Below are 14,148 nucleotides of genomic sequence, written 5' to 3'. Positions count from 1 at the left end.
ATGGAAAGCCTTGGGCTTTCACTGAGAAACAGAACCGGGCATGGGCAGACCCACAGAGAACTGGAGGGCTGTGGACTTGGGAGTCTCACACTTGGGGCTTTGAGCCACAATTCAGGAAATACTGACCTGTATGCTCAAAAAAAAAAATTCAGCAGATGGATGGGGCACAGTTACCATCTAATCCCTGAACTTTTGAAAGCTGAATTCTCATTACAGGTCTGTAGAAGCTGGCAGTTTTGCAGGACTTCATTTAACAGGATTTTCAGTATTCCATACCAAGCTCAGGTACAGCTCTGTTTCCTCTGACAAATACACCTTGTTTCCTGTACCATGCCAGTGTGATGTTGGCAGTGATGATGGATGAAGATAAGAAAGGTTTTTGAATTAATGCATTTACAGTTTTGTGAATTTTTCCTGCACCTCAGGACTTTCCTCTTAGAAATAGCCCTGCAAGGGAATTCAGCTCCTGAGTGCCAGTGTCACACTCAGTATATTTAACAGGATCAGTAAAACTGACATCATGGGGTAGCTCCATGAAGCTTGTTGCTTCAAGAGAAAGGGTTAAGATTTTTCTGATTTTGGATTTGGGAAGGAAGACTTGGATTCTTTTGTTCTCTGAAATACTGCTGGAGATTGCTGTCCAAAGCAGGAAGCCTCTGTGTCTGCTGGAGCCCAACCCTGAGTTCCTGTTCTGTATGATGTTCCCACCTTGGCTGCACTCTTTGTGTCAGTAAATGATGACAGAACAAATTGGGCCTTTGTTCAACAACCTCATTGGTGCAGGCCTTAAGCACAGGGTCTGCACCTGTGGTCTGGTCTGGGTCACTCACTGCTTTTATGCCATTTATCCTTGTGTGGCCCTGAAGTTCAACCAGGAGCAGCATTCCCATGATGCTCAAGAGAGGTGCTTTGGGGCTCTTCCCTTCAGCTCAGACAGTACCACACAGCAGGGTTTTCTTTTACCTCCCATGCTTGCTTGCCAAAGGATTCAAAACATTATGGATGTTGGTGGCACTGGCTTCAGACTTCTGCCATGATATCTTTTATGGTGCTGCTTATCTATCCTGAGATGTCCATGTCTATTACCTCTTTGCCATGGTATCTGAAAGCCTTTAGTTTATCCTTCCATATCAATCAAACTATGTGTATTCCTTTGGAATAAGAACTGTCTGTAAGAGGAAAATAAGACCTCAGTATAGTCCAAGAGAAGAGGATTAAAAAACCTGTCCTTTTAGAAGGTCAGCAGACACCCAGGCCTCCTTTCTCTTCAAAGCACAAACCCAACCCTGGTGACTGGGATAACTTGCAGTGACTTCCTGAAACACTTGACCCTGAACTTGGCTGTGTTCATACATTGCTGGGCTGATGATCACTGGGTACCTGCTTAAGGGTTTGAAAGGTGCTGCTTGAAGGGAAATAAAAGCAGGATGCAATCCTTGCTCTCTCCTTTTTTTTCCCCTAATGTGTTAATCCTGAATAATGGCTGGGGCATAGCAAATCTGAATTCAGAAAAGCTGCAGGCTCTGAGCCCAAGAGAGGATGACCACTTCAGTAAGGCATACTTTATATAGCAGCAACAAAGCCAAAGCCTGACTTGAGCAGGAGCAAAAAGAACAGGGGTAGCTCTAAGCAGGACCCATGGAGGTTTTCATCAGCATGAACAGAGAGGATTCAGGTCGAGCTGAGGATGTAGTGCCACTGGTAGTGTTAGAGCGACTTTTGCAGGGACTGGAGTTTGACTAATCCAATCTTCCATGTTGTCCTTCATTTACACGTATCTGAGAAAGCTGATGAGCGGATCCATCTGTTCCTGGTCTCCTCAGCAACCCTGGCTGGAAGGACCAGAAGCTTTCGTCTTTTGTTAAGAACAGGGCAGAGGTGGTTGAAACAGATCTCAGCACCCAAATAGCATTGGCTCTGGGAGCCAGTCCTGCTGTGAGCAGGGAGTGTGGCAAGGGGCTAGCAGCAGGCCTGTTAGCTAAAGGAGCGAGAAGTAAGAAGAAGCTGATAAGGCGCTTTCTCCAAGGCTGTAACCAAGGAGATCGAGAGAAGAAAGATAAGAGCATTCTGCAGCTGGATGGGAAACAACTGGAAAGTGTATAAAAGATCAGCCATTTTCACTAATAAAGTGTTGCCAACGGTTGCTAATGGTTGACAACTGAGACTGACTGAGACTGCTTGTGGTCTCTGCTTTAATGTCGTGACCGCCTCGACTGTGACACTGGAGGGCCCAGCAGTGCAGCAAATGACACCAAACACTACTGTGACTGTGCTGCACAAACAGTGAAAACTTCTGGGAACTCAGGAAACCTCCCCACTAAATCATAAAATCACTGTAAAGTAAAACAAACTGAGGCAGCCAGTTACTAGGAATTAGTATTTTGGCAGTTATGCTAGTAATTATTGGTGCTTAGTCAGTCTAGTAGCACTTGTTCGTGGGCAAAGATTCATCTATGTCGGAAGCTGAGAAGGAACCTTTTTTATCTTCTTTGGTTATACTTCCAAGCCATGAAATTATATCACACCCTTTAATAAACTTTTATATCACAGACTTTAATATACTTGTAATTGATTTTAAAAAGCTCTGAAGATGTCTCAGTGGAAGAGTGCTTTACTGGTCACCAACACACAGCCCTTGAGTGACAACAGTGTAAATCTTCATCTCAGCAACTGGAATCTCTTTGACAAGCTAAAACTAAAACAGCCCCACTCCACAGCTCTGGATAAGACTGATAGTCTGATTTAGATAACTGGTCAATAGTGGAGCTCACCGTGACCCTGTGTCAGTCATAATTATACCTCTGCTTTTCTACTAACCCTCTAGTATTTCCTTTTTCTCTAATAATAGTTTATTTTCAACCTTAAGGTGTTTCATGCAACCATCCTGTTCAGGGCTGTGATGGTTCTTGGACCTTCCAGGCATGCTTTCTGCTGCCCTTTGTAACAGCGCTCATTCTGAGCAGGCAAGTATGGAGACCAGAAAATGTGGTTTTGGCTTCTGTCAGTGATTTGGCCTTTCGTATTTCTTTTCATGCTCAATGAGGTGTAAGTGGGACACTTTGGAACAGGGAGTTCCCACCATCGTGGCAGAGGAGAGAACAGTGTCCCAGCCAGTACAGTAGAACCAGTGCAGCAGGCTCCTGTGTCCTGTGGTAGCTGCACGTAGGGGCTGCGGGGATGGAAGGGCTCAGGGCTGGCTGCCTGCTGCAGCTCCTACGCGCTGCTCCTGCACCTGCTCCATGCCTGCAGATTTCACCCAGCTGCTGATGATCTTGGCTTCAAGCTTGCGCACCTCTGTGACGGACGGGGGGTCAGCTGGGTTGTGTCCCCTAAAAAGCAGAGGAAAGTAGAGCAGTGTCAGTTACTGGACAGTTGGTACTTGCCTCCTTTACAGGCAGAGTCTGTGATTTTAAGGACAGAGAGAGATTGACTGGTTTGTGCTTCGTATGTGTGCCCTGGAAACCAAGTTGCAGTGTCTGATCTCCAGTACAGTTGGGCAGCAGGCCCAAGCTTGCCCTTGCTGGCTGCTCCCCCCTCTGCTCCAGGCCTAAAGGCAGATAGCTAATGCCAGATGGCACTGGACTACTTCATGTGACTGATTGCTGCAGGCTGTCTCACACTTGTGCCACCCCGTGCGCAAGAACATGATCTAATGACAGTAGGTGAGCTGAGTGCCAAGTTCTGCACAGCTCAGCATCCCTGGAGGCTGAAAGAGGCCTGGGCTGGGGAACAAGATCACTGTTCTACATTGGGCTGCAATAGCCTTGTACCCATCCTCTTTAGGTACTTGCCCTGTGCTAGGCGCTGGTAAGGCCACAGTTCAAATCCTGAGGTCAGTTTTAGGTCCCCCTTGACAAACAGGACATGGAAGGGATGGAGAATGTCCAGGGAAGGGAATGGAGCTGGGGAAAGGTCTGGAGCACTGGGAATGGCTGAGGGAGCTGGGGGTCTCAGCCTGGAGAAAAGGAGGCTCAGGGGGGACCATCTCACTCTTTACAACTCCCTGACAGGAGATTGTAGCCCAGTGGGGGGTCAGGCTCTACTCTCAGGTAACAAGGGACAGGACAAGAGGAAACAGCCTCAAGTTGAACCAGGAGATGTTTAGATTGAAAAATAGGGAAATTTTTTTATTGGAAAGGCTTGCAAAGTAATGGAACAGACTGCTCAGGGAAGTGTTGAATTCACCATCCCTGGAAGCATTCAAAAACTTGAAGATGTGACACTCAAGGACATGGTTTAGTCATGAACATGGTGGTGATGTTGGGTGCATCTTAGAGATCTTTTCCAACCTCAACAACTCTTATGATTCTGTGATTCTAAAATATCTCCTGGTTGTTTGGGCTGTGGCTTGCTGAGATCAAATACCCAGGGAATCAGGATTTTGCTAGGCAAAGGAAAGTTTGGTACTTACCGGAGATCAAGGTGATGGGCACCTCCTTTAATGGTAAGTGCAATCAGTGAAGGGCTGAGACTGCTGTTTATCTGGGAGGAGAAGGAGCAAAGATCAGTTCTCACCAAGTTACTGGGAAGAACTGGACACGAGTTCTGAAAATTGGAACATGATCTGGGCAAGATTGAGGAAAAGCATGGGAAGACATCCTTGGTACAGCTGGTATCCACAGCTAACAGTCTGAATGAAGCAGATCACCTGTCCAAAATGAAAGGAATGTTTTCTGCAACTTGGGAACTTTCAGCTGATTCCATCCAGTACAGGTACTGTACTGTACAGTACAGGAAGTTAGGTCTCCTTTGGATCCATGCACCGTAAGCAGCCTGTTTCTCATGGGATCCCAAGCCAGCCTAAAACACTGAGCTTCTGTATTCAATCAGGAGCTCAACTAACACAAAATCCAGTCCTGGGTTTTTAAATTTTAGACTGGACACTGACAGCACTCTGACGTTTTGTTGAATCTAAGACAAAACATCTAGTTTGCGTTGCTGCTCATAGCGTCCATCTGGTCTCACCAAGTGTGCTAAGACTAAGAGAGCCAGGAGCATGTGGCTGGCATCACTGAATCTGCGTGTGAACACAGAAACACACCAGGTTGTGATTCAGACCCTGGGTGTGGGGTAAGGAAGGTCCTGCCGTGCCTGCACCAGTGAAGCCACATTTGTTCCATCAGTATTCCTGGCTGAGGGACACTACTCAATGTAGTGTCCCGAGAGCCCTCAGTGGTTCAGTGGCTCATCATGAAACAGCTGCTTACAGAAACTCAGGTTAAAACTGAATTACCAGTGCTGCTCTGAAAGGGAGGGAGGGCAGTATGTCACCTGCAAAGGCTGCTCTGTGTTCAGGGTACAGGAATGCACAAGCTTACCCCACCTCCAGCCCATGGGTCCAAGTCTCCATTTGAAAAAATGATGTTGCTTGCACTTTTCAGGTCTGAAATTCAGAGAGTTCATAATTGAGAGGTCTCCTTCCTGCCCAGTTATCCAAATGTGTTTGGCTACAGCAGCAAACATGCCAATAACAGAAAACATCAAATAACTGAACAAATTACTGGTAGTTTTTATGTTATCTTCTTCTCTACCAAAAAGATACAGAAAGGTCTGTTTGGCTCAAGTCAGCACAAGGCTGTGACTTTCTGCCAGGACTCATTAGTGTGCTGTGCCTGTCCTCATGGGGCTCAGCTGGACAGATGGAAACAGGGAGACAGCTACACACAGAGGGACAAGCAATCACTACAACTCACCTTCCCCCCAAAAGTTTGTCCGCAGCCAGTGTGCTCGCGGCCTCACACGCCACTTGTTCCAACAGTACTGCTCACGCATAGCTTCTGTGAAGGGCATCTCAGGGAACATGTCTGTCACATTGTTACTGTTAAACGTTAAGTTGATCTCGGTACAAACCTAAGAGAAGTACAAGAGCTGCCATGGGGCAGGGGCATAGACAGGATAGCAGCTGAAATCTGCTGGGGTCTCTAACCTCTTACCTGGTAGTCCCAAGCCTCTGCATCTGAACCGATGCCACAGCCCGTGGGATCAGCACAGGACTGGTACAGCTGATATATGTTATAACACTGTGCCAAGCCAGAGGCGTTGTAGAACACCCCTGCCAGGTGGGAACACAGCACAAAACCAGTCAGTAACTGCTGTCTCACCCATCATCTCCCACATGAAACTACATGGCCAAAACCAAGCCAATGGTTGCGTGAGTGTGCAAGGATGGGACAGAACTCACAGAGCCTGGAACTGTGCAAGGTTAAAATCCAGCTTTATGGCAAAGCTTTTATATGGGGCTCAAAAATTCCTTCAGATGACACAAACTTAGTTATTGTCCCCAGTTCAATGCAATATTGTCCTGTTTAGACAATTTCCTTTGTAATGGGTTAAAAGCCTAGCAGGCAAGCAGGGCTTCAGCTATGCCCAGTAGAGCAAGTCCCTGGGCATCTTTCTCAGCTTACTCCTCTCATTTCTCAAGAAGAAAACTCCTTCCAAGCCATGTCATTCTGGCATTTTATTCAATTTCTTTTGAGGCTCTGATTGCTAAATGTGGATCAAAATTCTGGCACCCTGAGCCCTGTGATGTTCAAAGAGATGTTAGGACACTAGTTTCCCTTATCATGAACCAAGCAAACCTGATGTGACAGCAGTACCATTTGAGAAATGATATGATGGATAAGTGCTAGTCTGGTTCTCTGCAGGTAGAGGAATGGATTCACATTAAGGAGATGGAGTATTATTGCCCTGGAAGCAATCAGTATCTCCATTCACATTGTCCCCATTCACCTGTTGCCAGTTCTGCATCACAGCCCATGGCACTACACTCTACCTGGCAGGAGGTGGGCTGATGAAGCAGATGTAGAAAAAAGTCTTTTTCTGTATGACACAGAGGGTCAAGTATGGAGGAAAGCCAGTCACCTGCCTAAAGTTATGGCGGATCATTCCTCTTGTATGATTAAACTCCACCAAGTGAATGCAGCTGAGGAGACAGGGAGAGGCATGAGGTGCACCCCTAGAACTGGGAGGAAGAAATCCACCCTTGGCTTATTCAACTCAAAGAAACAAGACTACCACTCTTCCTCACAGAAGGAGTAGCATGTGAATACATTCAGTAGATCTGACAGGTTTGTCAAAATATTAGTGTTTTAAGAAAGCTTCTAGCTGCCAGCCAAATATCTTTAGCAGTGATTAAGGGTTGGTATATTTCTGACTTGGAGCATGTACATAATTTGGAAAAAAAAAATTGGCTCCCAGTCATACTAAATTGCATTAAGTTTGGTAGAATTCCTTAACTGGTTTTTTTCGGTGCCACTCAGAACCTGTTTTTCTGAATAATGACCAAGGTAGAACTCGTTTTTAATAAGCAACTTGAGAGATTTTATGAGGACCTCTTCAAAAGTTCTTTGAATTTTATCTCTATTAATAATTTCCTTACAAACGCTGCTGGCTGACAAAATAAGTGCTCACACAGATAAATATATATGTGTGTATACAAGATGTATTTAAGATTGCCTTGCCCCTGGATTAAGACCACAGGACTTTTTCTCAACAAGGAGACCAGAAAACTTCCTTCAGTGAATGTGCACGGAGCCCATGACTGCTGGAGCCAGAGTATGGGTAAACTTCTACAAAAGAACTATCTCAGAAGTCCACATCACATGGACAGACAACAGGCTATGGGGCTTCAATGCCTGAGAAACACGACCAGAATAAGTTGGGAAAGGTGAGAGAATGATCCTATGGGCGACTGTGGGACATCCCAACAGACAAAATCAACAGGAGGCAAAATGTCCCAGAGAGAGATCAGAGTCATACTAGCTCCCCTGACACAGCAATGTCTATGATAGGTGCTTCTACAACATGTGGTGGTACATAAAAGATTAAACTGATAATATTAACTCACCAACAAGAGCAGACAAGCCTTCAATTGGGTCTTTATGGGCAATAATTTGTTCACAGCCAACCTGGGTAAGACACATTACAGGCAAACGGCAGACAGAACAGTTACCAGTTGCTTTGTGGAAGGGCTAAGCTGGAAGATTCTTTAAAATTATTATTTACATATTTTATGGTTCAGTAGCTTTCCAAAGGCCTAATGCAACAGGTCTGGAAGTTTTTAGCTTCTTCCCCTGCAGCACCAAAACACATAAAAGCAATGAGGCAGGACAAAGGCAGACAGTTCCTTCACCAAGTTAGGGAGCTGTGGAGGAGCCACAGTGGTACACAACAGTTCCTCCTACAATCAGAATATTTTAATGTCCTTTTCAGGGATTGAGGGGAATGTGCAGACTAATTATTTCCATTCTAGAGGTCATTAAACAGACCCTAGAAGGAAACTGGATGCCTGGTGGAGCCAGAGGCAGCATGTCCAGAGTTCCAGTGCAGAAGAGCCTGTGAGACCTCTTGCACAGTGTGCTCCAGGTAGGACAAGAACCCTAAATGCCACAAAGCCAGAGGCAAAGGAAGTCCCATGGGCTTGACAACACACCAGAAGACACTGAGAATTGCAACAGCCTCTGGTGATCTGGGATCAAAGCTGGTACCTTTCAAAAGCAGCTGGTGTCTTAGAGGTCTTTGTAAACCCTTGAGAACTTGGCCCTTTTCCCACACTTTGCCATCTATGATTCTCTTGAAAGTTCACCCATTTCCCAGCCCCCATAGCAGCAGGTATTTTTCTGCATTATACCTGAGGTATGTCAGCTTCCTGGATAATACTTTCAAAAGAGCCTGATTTTCACATCTTCATCCTTACCCACCAAGAAAAATACATCTCTGAAAGCATGTTGAGATGGGCTACAACAGAACTACCTTTTTTCTTTTTTTAAAGCTGCAAGCTTTTAGTATTTAAAAGCTGAAGTCAACAAGCTTGCACAGGTGTTTTTGTCCAAGGTAAAGGCAGAGCAGAATAGGAGTGACTCCAGCAAACTTCTCAGCAGTCACCATCACAGAGAAGTTTCAATTATGTAGATTTACTGTCATACTGGAAGGGCTGCAACATCCACCACTACTGGTCACCCTGTGACCAACACCAATGGTGTCTGCCTGATAGTGTCCTAAGCTCCACTCACCCACTCACACCAATGTTCTCACCTTCACTGGATTGGCAGGGAGGTCACCCATGAAGTCGGTTTTGTATGGATAGTTCATCATGGCCATCATGGTGAAGGCATTTCTAGCAAAACCAAACAGCTGGTAAACATCCTCCTTGTTAGAGATCTTATTGCATGTGGCCATTTTGCTGCTGATCTCATCATAGGCTGCAAAAGAAAGGAAAATAAAAGACGCAAACTTCAACAGAGGAAAGTAATACCAAGCTTCAGCATCTTGTTTCACTCAGGAGTAAGAAGATGCTGTAACATAAGAGGAGGTTTTTAGGGGAAAGGACACACTGTATCTAAATTTACACCCATGAACATAACATTCAGGCATAGCTTCCCTGAGCAGTGTCACAACCTTGTGTGGCCCTGAGCCCAAGCTCTGCCCCACATGGAGCTCCCTGGGGAGCCTGGAGGAATCAGCACCTGCCAGGACAGAACTGGTCCCAGCTGAAACAGTGAGCAGAGCAGCTTGGTACAGCCTGTCCTCTCCCGTGCCTGATGGCTGCTCCTGCTCATGCCTGCGGGCCCTTTCCCTGGCTGGGCTGCTGTGTCCCACAAGGCAGGCTCCCCAGGCAAGCTCTCATGCAGGAGAGCAAGGTACAACATTTAGGAACCAATGGGATTCAAAAGCTGGAAAAACTGACAGAGAGAAGAAAAAAACCAACTTTTTTTTTTTTTTAAAAAGAAAACAAAAATCCCAATCCCAAAAAAAACCAAACACCACCACCACCCCTAGCGAAAAAAAAAAAAAGAAAGAAAATAAAGTGCAGCTTCCTGGGAGGAGGGTGTATCTACAGTAAGAACTGCCAGATGAGAACAGTCCTCACAAAGGATTCTCAAGATTCTCAAGATCTCAAGACATGCCTTCAAACATCAGTGGGATGCAGTGGTCAGCTGGAGTCAGGAAATACATCTTTAAAGACATTCCTTCAAGATGTACCCATACACCTTTGCTTTTCTGCTGCAGAAAGCTGCTCCCTTCATTTTCATCCTCCATGTTTTGGAGTCACAGATCCTGTCCCCATGCTTTCTACAGCTGACCACTAGAGCATGGCTGCTTTTGCTTGGAAACCCACGGCCTGGGACCTGACTCTGGATACACACTTGAGGGCTGAAGCCTTAAATATGACCACCTTACACCCAGCTGCAGGAAGCATTGCCCCAGGCAGAGCTCAAAGAGCTTGACTGGTTAACAGTAACATTCTTCTTGCTGTTACCCAAAGCTAAAAGGATCCCTTGGGCTCCTCTGGCAGTTCCAGGACCAGCAGCAGCTGGGAGGCACACAGCTCCTGACACACAGCATGACAGACCAAGGCTCAAGACAGACCCAGAAGCCACTACATCTGTCCCAACACCACATATGGCTTCCAGGAGATGCTGCATCAGCCCATGGCATCTGGTCCAGGCTACTTAGAAGCCATTGCAGAGGTCTTCACCAGTCTATCCTAACTGTCCAAGACTAGAGATGGAAGGGACTTGGATGATTGCTTCAGGACCTAGACTGCCCTCCACATATTTCTCAGATGTGTCCAGTGAGCTGAGTCATGCAGCTGTCATACCCACCAGAACAGCTCTTCATGGTGTGGATATCAAGGACAAGTATCTGGTGAAACATATGGCTTTACTAACTATAAATACTATGCAAGTGGTTTTTACCTGCAAGTGGTTTTGCACTTTGGTGCAAAAAAATTATTTCATTAACACTGTGCAAAGCTCCTGTTATGTTTTGACACTGGCACAATGCCAGTGCCCCCATGAAAATACACTTTCCCTGGTATCTGCTGTGAGATGTGACCAGGAATAAGCAAAGCAGGCTCCCACTTAGAAATAAAGAAGACTTTATTAACTAAACTACAAGAAAAAAAAAGGAAACACACAAGGAAAATGAAAACCTTACAAATCCATCTCCCCTTCTCCCCCACCAAATTTCCAATATAATACATTCCCCAAATCACCAACTCTCAGTCCGGCACCACCCTTCAGACAATCAATCTTCAGTTCATCAAGAGGAGAAGAGTCCTTCTTGTGCCATGGTGAACTTTTCCTTTCATGTCCAGGGCTCTCACCACTGCACACGGACCAGAGCTGCTTTTAGGGTTGTCTTTTAAGGATGCCTTGTTCCATTCCAAAAAGGGCACAATCTCTCCTTTGGGACACCTGTGCCCCCCCAAATTTTTTCACCCCCTGGGGCCAAGGGGCACCAACACTGAACCCTCTTGCTTCTGGGGCATTGCCCTCCCTGGAATACAGTCTCTGTATCACAAAGAAACGTGGTTCTGTCCATGGCTATACAAAAAGAGTACAGCAAAAATGCCACTCCATCATCTCTTCCACCCAAGGTTCTTCTCTATTGACCTCTCGCCCTTGCCCAGACCTTCAACACTTGCCCATTCCTTCTTCATCTTCCACTCTTATCTCTCTTCTAGGAACGGTTAATGTTCTGTAAAGTTTTCATTGCCCACAAAGGGTTAAAAGCTCCTACAAGCGGCCAGACTCCTCTTCTCCCCCACTGCCCCTCCACCGCTGTGCCTGCAGCACATGATATCAAATTCCAAGATAACAGTCCCAGGCACGGCTCCCTCCCTCTCTCTCTCTCTGTCTGTCTCCCGGGGAAGAGGTGGCGGGGGCTGCCCAGTGCCTCCTGGTACTTCTTTCTTCCACCCTTCCACCCTCGGGGCGGGGAGGCCCACCTCTCCCCGTCTGTTTTCTCCTCTCCAGCCAGCAGCTGGGCCGGGAGAGAGATCTGAACCCTTCCTGCTGGAAATCCAAAGAGAGCCTCCCAGGGGAGAGCTGTGGTTTTAACCCCCCCCCCCGGTGTTCTCAGAGGCAGATCCAATGCCCCAGTGGCCAAACCAGGTAACAGTATTAAAATCTGAGCACCCACTGGCCTGACCACAGCATCTCAGAAAACCTATTTCCTGTCCAACCACCACAGCTCCACAGAGCTACTTATGTGTGGTGTTACATTTTATTTAAATGATACGCTCTGTCTCACCCCTCAAAAGCGTACCTTTTATTCCAAGCCTGTCATCCTCCCCTGAAGTATCATGTATCTGTAATCTCATTGGCCAAAGTCTTATTCCACACCCACCTTGAATCTCCCTGTTAACCTGTGTGAGGGAGACCAGGCTCTCTTTTGGACCTTTTCTCCCTAGGCTCCCCCTCTCTCCCCCTTTCCCCCTTCTCCTTCAGAAACCATGCTGCTCCCAGGGGTGGGACCTCCAATAAAACCTCATCAAATTAGCACCCTCAGAAGCTGCGTGGAGTCTCCTTGCCTGCCTGTTGTTACCAGTGAACATACGGCTTAGGGGTCCCCCGGGGACTTCCCAGGGATCACAAATGAACAGCAACAATGGCACCCAACATGAGGCTCGAGCACCGACAACCCTAAGATGAAAATGGACCTCCATCACCCCACAGGCACAGCGCAGAACCCTGCAGAACACCAATTCAGCACCGCCTTTGGCACTGTGGGTGGCTACGCTGGGCTGCAGTTGCGGCCTTGCCACCGCTACGCAGAGGCCCCGTGAGACACCATGCCACCATCCCACCACCACCAGCCAGTGCAGCCCAGGCACCCAGAGAAGCCACATGGAGTGCACCCTGCCTGCCACTCACAGCACGGTCATTGTGGTGGCAGGGCTGAGCCTGCTGCCCCTGCCCGGAGTGGACGGGCTGTGCAGACTGCCAAACCTGAGCCCTGAACCACAGCAGTGGTGAAAGAAGGCACCAAAGCCCACCAGTTTCTGCAGGGGAGCCACCAGACGAGGAAGCAGATTTCAGCTTTGCCCGAGCCCCATATTGCCCAAAACTGCTTTTGTCAGTTCCGTGACCTCCTTCCTCAGTCTTACTCTCTTCCCCCGTCACTGTTCCTTCTTCCTAATTCCATCCCTAACCCACCTTCCCCTAAACAAATCCCCGCGAATACACTCCGTCCTGCTAAGCCCGGCACAGCAATCACATGGCTAAGCCTCAACATGGCTACGACCCTGTATGCTGTGGCTGCATGGCCTAGAGTTCCAACATAGCCATGACCATGTGCCAGCCAAGATTGCTTCAGCCACGTGGCACGGCACCATTTTCTACTTCTCCTCCCCAAAATCCCTTTCTTCCTACTTTTTCTCCCCCATACTCTGCCCCTTCCCCGTCTCTCATGAACCAAGCCCCCCTCCAACTCCTAGTTCCCACATTCCACCTTCCACAGGGTAGGAGCTGGAAGGAGAAGAAGCTAAGAAACCAAAACCTAAAGCTTAAGTAATTTTGTAATACCAGTTTTAACAGCGTTGTATATATCATTGAATTGAAAATTCTACTTTATGATCTCCTTCTCCTATTACTCCAAGAGCAGAATAATATCCTTCTCTGCAATCCATACCCCTTTTTTCCTTATTTTGGGTAGTTCACTGGGAGCAAACTGCTTGAAGGCACAGGGTACCCTGAAAAGCTTTTTCTTTTGCAGAGTCCCAGGCTCCCCGTAACCTCCCCAATTCTCAATCCCTATCCACTTGAGCTAAAAAGAGCTTGTCAGCTAGAACTTTTTATCCTAAAACCCTGTAACCTTTTTATTATTATTATCCAATACCTGTCTTCTCTCCATTTCCCTCCTGTCCCCATGAAGTAGTTTTAACAATTATGCTTTTCTAGTTTAAATGTGTGTTCATACTGCAGATTGTCCTGTTTTCAGTTTTAGAAAGCAGAGGCCTGTCAGGTCACAAGGGTAGATCCAATGAGAAGCAATTTTCAATTGTTTCTTTAATAGCAAGTGTTCAGATAGTATTAGACTGCTGAATCAAAATTGCTGTTGGGTTTATGCTGTCCTCAGCAGGACAATGAACAACCTAAAATGGTGTCTGGGAAAGTATTTTTGTGGTGAATGCTCCCTGAGTATAGGTATTAGCTGATGCCAAATCTCTTTTTTTTCTTTTTGTTTTTCTTTTAAAGACCTAAAACCGAGGGGTCTTCTGGGTTAAACCAGTTGGAAGGTGAAAGAATCAGTAAAGCTCAGATCAAAGGGTGAGAATCTGAGGCCGCAAACCTGCCTGGAGTCCAGGGGGGCTCCAGGTGATTCCCTGTCCCTGAGACGGGGAGCAGAATTTGGCGCCTCAGC

At 46.8% G+C, this 14,148-nt stretch overlaps 1 protein-coding gene across 3 annotated transcripts in view; it reads right to left on the bottom strand.

The window, feature by feature from the left end:
- Positions 1-2,514: 2,514 nt before the first annotated feature.
- DPP7 (dipeptidyl peptidase 7) overlaps positions 2,515-14,148 on the bottom strand; it is a 28,962-nt gene continuing 17,328 nt past the window's right edge. The window contains exons 7-13 of one of the 3 annotated variants that reach the window (XM_005491861.4): positions 9,034-9,200; positions 7,847-7,907; positions 5,934-6,052; positions 5,694-5,850; positions 5,319-5,383; positions 4,412-4,482; positions 2,515-3,329 (exon numbers count right to left, since the gene is read on the bottom strand). In XM_005491861.4, the coding sequence (XP_005491918.1) occupies positions 3,188-3,329; positions 4,412-4,482; positions 5,319-5,383; positions 5,694-5,850; positions 5,934-6,052; positions 7,847-7,907; positions 9,034-9,200 (782 nt within the window). In that variant the 3' untranslated portion in view covers positions 2,515-3,187. Of the gene's footprint in view, positions 3,330-4,411; positions 4,483-5,318; positions 5,384-5,693; positions 5,851-5,933; positions 6,053-7,846; positions 7,908-9,033; positions 9,201-14,148 lie in introns of those variants that run through there. The other 2 variants (XM_074556091.1, XM_074556092.1) reach the window with 2 other exon arrangements.

The sequence above is a fragment of the Zonotrichia albicollis genome, chromosome 21, assembly GCF_047830755.1.
Source record: "Zonotrichia albicollis isolate bZonAlb1 chromosome 21, bZonAlb1.hap1, whole genome shotgun sequence".
Lineage (NCBI taxonomy): Eukaryota > Metazoa > Chordata > Aves > Passeriformes > Passerellidae > Zonotrichia > Zonotrichia albicollis.
The sequence above is the reverse complement of the archived record's forward strand: the minus strand, read 5'-3'. Positions and strand labels throughout refer to the sequence as shown.